The 7,423-nt window shown below is 56.2% G+C and overlaps 1 protein-coding gene across 1 annotated transcript; it reads left to right on the forward strand.

Annotated features, from left to right (window-relative positions):
- Window positions 1–235: 235 nt before the first annotated feature.
- LOC144954301 (rho GTPase-activating protein 45-like) lies at window positions 236–7,144 on the forward strand (the record flags this gene model as incomplete). Its single annotated transcript, XM_078884826.1, has 5 exons — window positions 236–300; window positions 3,606–3,716; window positions 4,217–4,285; window positions 4,600–4,830; window positions 7,007–7,144. Coding segments are annotated over 5 exons (614 nt in total), but the record flags the coding sequence as incomplete, so codon positions are not given.
- Between the last annotated feature and the right edge of the window lie 279 nt (window positions 7,145–7,423).

Genomic DNA, 7,423 nt, shown 5'->3' on the forward strand with positions numbered 1-7,423 from the left:
GCTCGCTCACTCGCTCGCTCACTCGCTCGCTCACTCACTCACTCGCACGCTCACTCACTCGCTCGCTCACTCGCTCGCTCACTCGCTCGCTCACTCACTCACTCGCACGCTCACTCGCTCACTCGCTCACTCGCTCACTCACTCACTCGCTCGCTCACACACTCTCACACTCGATCACACGCCATGTGTCCTAACTTTTGGGCCACCCCCCCCCTCTCTCCTCGTGTTCCCACAGACGCTGAATACGGCAAGGGGCTGCAGAAGCTGTCACAGACGTTTCGCACGGCCCTCATGCAGGAGGTGTGGGTCTCTGTGTGTGTGTGGGTGTGTTAATGGGTGTGTGTGGGTCTGTGGGTGTCTGTGTGTGTGTGGGTGTGTTAATGGGTGTGTGTGTGGGTGTGTGGGTGTCTGTGTGTGTGTGGGTGTGTTAATGGGTGTGTGTGTGGGTGTGTGGGTGTGTGTGGGTGTGTGGGTGTCTGTGTGTGTGTGGGTGTGTTAATGGGTGTGTGTGTGGGTGTGTGGGTGTCTGTGTGTGTGTGGGTGTGTTAATGGGTGTGTGTGTGGGTGTGTGGGTGTCTGTGTGTGTGGGTGTGTAGGTGTGTGTGTGTGGGTGTGTGGGTGTCTGTGTGTGTGTGGGTGTGTTAATGGGTGTGTGTGTGGGTGTGTGGGTGTCTGTGTGTGTGTGGGTGTGTTAATGGGTGTGTGTGTGGGTGTGTGGGTGTCTGTGTGTGTGGGTGTGTTAATGGGTGTGTGTGTGGGTGTGTGGGTGTCTGTGTGTGTGTGGGTGTGTTAATGGTGTGTGTGTGGGTGTGTGGGTGTCTGTGTGGGTGTGGGTGTGTTAATGGGTGTGTGTGTGGGTGTGTGGGTGTCTGTGTGTGTGTGGGTGTGTTAATGGGTGTGTGTGTGGGTGTGTGGGTGTCTGTGTGTGTGTGGGTGTGTTAATGGGTGTGTGTGTGGGTGTGTGGGTGTCTGTGTGTGTGGGTGTGTAGGTGTGTGTCTGTGTGTGTGTAGGTGAGTGAGTGGGTGGGTGAGTGAGTGGGTGAGTAGGTGAGTGAGTGGGTGAGTGAGTGGGTGAATGGGTGAGTGAGTGAGTGGGTGAGTGGGTGAGTGAGTGAGTGGGTGAGTGAGTGGGTGAGTGAGTGGGTGAGTGAGTAGGTGAGTGAGTGAGTGGGTGAGTGGGTGAGTGGGTGAGTGAGTGGGTGAGTGGGTGAGTGAGTGGGTGAGTGAGTAGGTGAGTGAGTGAGTGGGTGAGTGGGTGAGTGAGTGGGTGAGTGGGTGAGTGAGTGGGTGAGTGAGTGGGTGAGTAGGTGAGTGAGTGGGTGAGTGAGTGGGTGAGTGAGTGGGGTGAGTGAGTAGGTGAGTGAGTGGGTGAGTGGGTGAGTGGGTGAGTGGGTGAGTGAGTGGGTGAGTGAGTAGGTGAGTGAGTGAGTGGGTGAGTGGGTGAGTGAGTGGGTGAGTGGGTGAGTGAGTGGGTGAGTGAGTGGGTGAGTAGGTGAGTGAGTGGGTTAGTGAGTGGGTGAGTGAGTGGGTGAGTGAGTGAGTGAGTGGGTGAGTGAGTGAGTGAGTGAGTAGGTGAGTAGGTGAGTGAGTGGGTGAGTGAGTGAGTGAGTGGGTGAGTGAGTGGGTGAGTGAGTGGGTGAGTAGGTGAGTGAGTGGGTGAGTAGGTGAGTGAGTGGGTGAGTAGGTGAGTGAGTGGGTGAGTGAGTGGGTGAGTAGGTGAGTGAGTGGGTGAGTGAGTAGGTGAGTGAGTGGGTGAGTGAGTGGGTGAATGGGTGAGTGAGTGAGTGAGTGAGTGGGTGAGTGGGTGAGTGAGTGGGTGAGTAGGTGAGTGAGTGGGTGAGTAGGTGAGTGAGTGGGTGAGTAGGTGAGTGGGTGAGTGAGTGGGTGAGTGAGTGGGTGAGTGGGTGAGTGAATAGGTGAGTGAGTGAGTGGGTGAGTAGGTGAGTGAGTGGGTGAGTGAGTGGGTGAGTGAGTGGGTGAGTGAGTGGGTGAGTAGGTGAGTGAGTGGGTGAGTAGGTGAGTGAGTGGGTGAGTAGGTGAGTGAGTGGGTGAGTGAGTGGGTGAGTAGGTGAGTGAGTGGGTGAGTGAGTAGGTGAGTGAGTGGGTGAGTGAGTGGGTGAATGGGTGAGTGAGTGAGTGAGTGGGTGAGTGGGTGAGTGAGTGGGTGAGTAGGTGAGTGAGTGGGTGAGTAGGTGAGTGAGTGGGTGAGTAGGTGAGTGGGTGAGTGAGTGGGTGAGTGAGTGGGTGAGTGGGTGAGTGAATAGGTGAGTGAGTGAGTGGGTGAGTAGGTGAGTGAGTGGGTGAGTGAGTGAGTGAGTGGGTGAGTGGGTGAGTGAGTGAGTGGGTGAGTGGGTGAGTAGGTGAGTGAGTGAGTAGGTGAGTGAGTGAGTGGGTGAGTAGGTGAGTGAGTGGGTGAGTGAGTGGGTGAGTAGGTGAGTGAGTGGGTGAGTGAGTGGGTGAATGGGTGAGTGAGTGAGTGGGTGAGTGGGTGAGTGAGTGGGTGAGTGAGTGGGTGAATGGGTGAGTGAGTGAGTGGGTGAGTGGGTGAGTAGGTGAGTGAGTGAGTAGGTGAGTGAGTGAGTGGGTGAGTAGGTGAGTGAGTGGGTGAGTGAGTGGGTGAGTAGGTGAGTGAGTGGGTGAGTGAGTGGGTGAATGGGTGAGTGAGTGAGTGAGTGGGTGAGTGGGTGAGTGAGTGGGTGAGTGAGTGGGTGAATGGGTGAGTGAGTGAGTGGGTGAGTGGGTGAGTGAGTGGGTGAGTAGGTGAGTGAGTGGGTGAGTAGGTGAGTGAGTGGGTGAGTAGGTGAGTGAGTGGGTGAGTGAGTGTGTGAGTGAGTTGGGTGGCACAGGCTAGAGAAGTGAACGAGTCGTGAGTGGCTTCATCCCAGAGGTCGCAATCAGGTACCTGATACCCGTACCCTACCCGTACCCGGCCTGGTACGGGTAGGGTACGGGTACGGCCGGGTACGGGGACCCTGGTGCGGCCGGGTACGGGTACGGGTAGGCCGTGAGTCACTGCTGAGTCACCTTTGTCACTCATTTCCCAACGTCTTGTCTCTTCTCACAATTCAAGTTGCTAGAATCAACCCACCCGCGCCTGCAACGTGGCTTCATCCCAGAGGTCGCAACCGGGTACCCGATACCCGTACCCTACCCATAACCGGCCGGGTACAGGTAGGGTACGGGTACGGCCGGGTACGGGTAACGGGTACCCGTTTGCGACCCTGGTGCGGCCGGGTACGGGTAGACCGTGAGTCACTGCTGAGTCACCTTTGTCACTCATTTCCCAACGTCTTGTCTCTTCTCACAATTCAAGTTGCTAGAATCAACCCACCCGCGCCTGCAACGTGGCTTCATCCCAGAGGTCGCAATCGGGTACCCGGCCGTACCCTACCCGTACCCGGGCGGGTACGGGTACGGGTAGGGTACGGGTACCCGTTTGCGACCCTGGTACGGCCGGGTACGGGTACGGGTAAGGAATCAAAACCCGTTTGCGACCTCTGGTGTCTGCCCGTGTCTCTCTTCTACGCGACCTCAGCCTGGTGTCTCTGTCCGCGTGTCCCCGTGTCCGCGTGTCCCGTGTCCCTTGTCCGCCCCGCCCGCCCCAGTCTTGCATGCCGCTGCAATCCGTCTACCTCCTGCACACAGAGCAGGAGTTGGAGCTCTCGCAGAGCCTCATCTCGGCCAACGCGTTCGTGCACACCTCCTCGTTCACACAGGCACGGGCCCTCCACTCACTCGCTCACTCAGCCAGCCACTCATCACTCACTCACTCACCACTCACTCACTCACCCAGCCACTCACTCACCCAGCTTCTCACTCACTCACTCACCCAGCCACTCACTCACCCAGCTTCTCACTCACTCACTCAATCACTCACCCAGCTACTCACTCACTCAGCCACTCACTCACCCAGTCACTCACCCAGTCACTCACTCAGCTACTCACTTAGCCACTCACCACGCACTCACTCACTCACTCAGCCAGCTACTCACTTAGCTACTCACTCAATCAGCCACCCACCCACCCACTCACCCACCCACTCACTCACTCACCCACACTCACCCCCCCCCCACCCCCCACCCCCCCACCCACCCACCCCCACCCACCCCCACTCACCCACCCACCCACCCCCCCACCCACCCCCCACCCCCCCACTCACCCCCCACACCCTTCCACCCACCCACCCCCCCACCCCCCCCACCCCCCCACCCCCCAGGTGCGTCTGGAACACGACAGGCGGAGGAAGGAGGTCAGGGACCAGTGGAGCCGCGCGCAACGCAAGCTGGTAAAGTACAGACAAAGCTCCCCCGTGTAGCCTCTAGCAGGCTGCAGGGGCAAGTGCTGTCACGCGCACACAGACAAAGCTCCCCCGTGTAGCCTCTAGCAGGCTGCAGGGGCAAGTGCTGTCACACACCTCACCCAGCCCACCCTCCCCACCCCTCACCCACCCCACTCACCCCACTCCACCCCACCCACCCACCCCACCCCACCCACCCCACCCCACCCACCCCACTCACCCCACCCACCCCACCCACCCCCACCCCACCCACCCCACCCACCCCACCCACCACATTCACCCCACTCACCCCACCCCCCCAGGCTGATGCGAGGGTTGCGGTGAAGAAGGCGCAGCAGGTGTTGACCTGGAGGCAGGAGGACCTGGTGAAGGCACGGGCATCAACATCAACAACATCAACAACATCATCATCAACATCATCATCAACATCATCATCATCAGCTACATCATCGTCGTCGTTGACATCCAACAGCGGCATCAGCAGCAAAGTGATGGAAAAGCGGAGGAAGATTGAAGAGGAGGCGTCACATAAGGTGATGGTGGTGATGGTGGTCATGATGGTGGTGGTGGTGGTGATGGTGGTGATGGTGATGGTGGTGATGGTGGTGATGGTGGTGATGGTGATGGTGGTGATGGTGATGGTGGTGATGGTGGTGGTGATGGTGATGGTGGTGATGGTGATGATGGTGGTGATGGTGGTGATGGTGATGATGGTGGTGATGGTGATGGTGGTGATGGTGATGGTGGTGATGGTGGTGGTGATGGTGATGGTGGTGATGGTGATGATGGTGATGGTGATGATGGTGGTGATGGTGGTGATGGTGGTGGTGATGGTGGTGGTGGTGATGGTGGTGATGGTGGTGGTGATGGTGGTGATGGTGGTGGTGATGGTGGTGATGGTCGTGATAGTGGTTGTGGTGGTGATGGTGGTGATGGTGGTGGTGATGGTCGTGATAGTGGTGGTGGTGATGGTGGTGATGATGGTGGTGATGGTGGTGGTGATGGTGATGGTGGTGATGGTGGTGGTGATGGTCGTGATAGTGGTGATGGTGGTGGTGATGGTGGTGGTGATGGTGGTGATGGTGATGATGGTGGTGATGGTGGTGATGGTGGTGATGGTGGTGATGTCGGTGGTGGTGATGGTGGTGATGGTGGTGATGGTGATGGTGGTGATGGTGGTGGTGAAGGTGATCGTGGTGATGGTGATGGTGGTGATGGTGGTGATGGTGGTGGTGATGGTGGTGATGGGGGTGGTGATGATGGTGATGGTGATAATGATAATGTTACTACTAATGATGTTAATACTCATACTGATGATGATGCTACTACTACTGATGATGCTACTACTACTGATGAGGATGATAATACTGCTGATGATGATGGTAATACTACTAATGATGCTACTAATACCACTGTAATGGGTTCAACTCAGTCACAGACGTAGGCTTGGAGGCCACACATTTCATTCAGTTCCAAAACTTTCCCCTTAACAGAATAACAATCTACGGTGGTGACCTCCAGGTTCACTGTGCTAGACACTACGTAACTACGTTTTTTGTTTGCATTACGACTGCAGGTATTGTGGTCTATGCAAACGTGACTCCTTGTAAAAAAAAGGTGTCAGTTTTGTTGCCAGATAGAAGGGTAAAAAAACAATTATCATATTTTTTCTTCTGGCAAATGAGGTTCCAATGGTGTAAATGCTTCACCCGAGCTCTCGTACTCTGATGGTGAATTGTCTTTGAGTTGTGCGCCTTTTGGCGTCATCTGGTCCAACACCATGTGAGACTAGGCTCTAAGGAAAGCTGTCTCGGGTGTGGACCAATCAATTCAAGGACCATGTGAGACTAGGCTTTAAGAAAAGCTGTCTCGGGTGTGGACCAATCAACTTCAAGAACCATGTGAGACTAGGCTCTAAGGAAAGCTGTCTCGGGTGTGGACCAATCAATTCAAGGACCATGTGAGACTAGGCTCTAAGGAAAGCTGTCTCGGGTGTGGACCAATCAACTTCAAGGACCATGTGAGACTAGGCTCTAAGGAAGGCTGTCTCGGGTGTGGACCAATCAGCTTCAAGGACCATGTGAGACTAGGCTCTAAGGAAAGCTGTCTCGGGTGTGGACCAATCAACTTCAAGGACCATGTGAGACTAGGCTCTAAGGAAAGCTGTCTCGGGTGTGGACCAATCAACTTCAAGGACCATGTGAGACTAGGCTCTAAGAAAAGCTGTCTCGGGTGTGGACCAATCAACTTCAAGGACCATGTGAGACTAGGCTCTAAGGAAAGCTGTCTCGGGTGTGGACCAATCAACTTCAAGGACCATGTGAGACTAGGCTCTAAGAAAAGCTGTCTCGGGTGTGGACCAATCAACTTCAAGGACCATGTGAGACTAGGCTCTAAGAAATGCTGTCTCGGGTGTGGACCAATCAACTTCAAGGACCATGTGAGACTAGGCTCTAAGGAAAGCTGTCTCGGGTGTGGACCAATCAATTCAAGGACCATGTGAGACTAGGCTCTAAGAAAAGCTGTCTCGGGTGTGGACCAATCAACTTCAAGGACCATGTGAGACTAGGCTCTAAGAAAAGCTGTCTCGGGTGTGGACCAATCTATTTCAAGGACAGTGCATATCATTATCATCATCAGAGTTGTTTCTTTTTGTTTGCATTTTGATCTCCACCCCTCCCGCCCACGCCCCCGCTCCCTCCCCACCAGGTGGAGGAGGCTGAGGCCGCTTTCCGCCTTTGTCTCTCCGAGTGCGGACAGCGCCGCTCCGAGCTCAACGCTCTGCGAGCAGAAGCGGTGGGGACCGTGAGGTCCCTGGTGACTCGCTGGGACCTCGCACTGCAGGAGGTTTGTGGGTGGGTGGGTGAGTGGGTGGGTGGGTGAGTGGGTGGGTGGGGTGAGTGGGTGGGTGGGTGGGTGAGTGGGTGGGTGGGTGGGTGAGTGGGTGGGTGAGTGGGTGGGTGGGTGGGTGGGTGAGTGGGTGAGTGGGTGGGTGGGTGAGTGGGTGGGTGAGTGAGTAGGTGAGTGAGTGGGTGGGTGGGTGAGTGGGTTAGTGAGTGGGTGAGTGGTTGGGTGGGTTGGTGGGTGGGTGGGGGAGTGAGTGGGTGGGTGGGTGGGGGAGTGAGT

The sequence above is a fragment of the Lampetra fluviatilis genome, unplaced genomic scaffold, assembly GCF_964198595.1.
Source record: "Lampetra fluviatilis unplaced genomic scaffold, kcLamFluv1.1 SCAFFOLD_1503, whole genome shotgun sequence".
Taxonomy (NCBI): Eukaryota; Metazoa; Chordata; class Hyperoartia; order Petromyzontiformes; family Petromyzontidae; genus Lampetra; species Lampetra fluviatilis.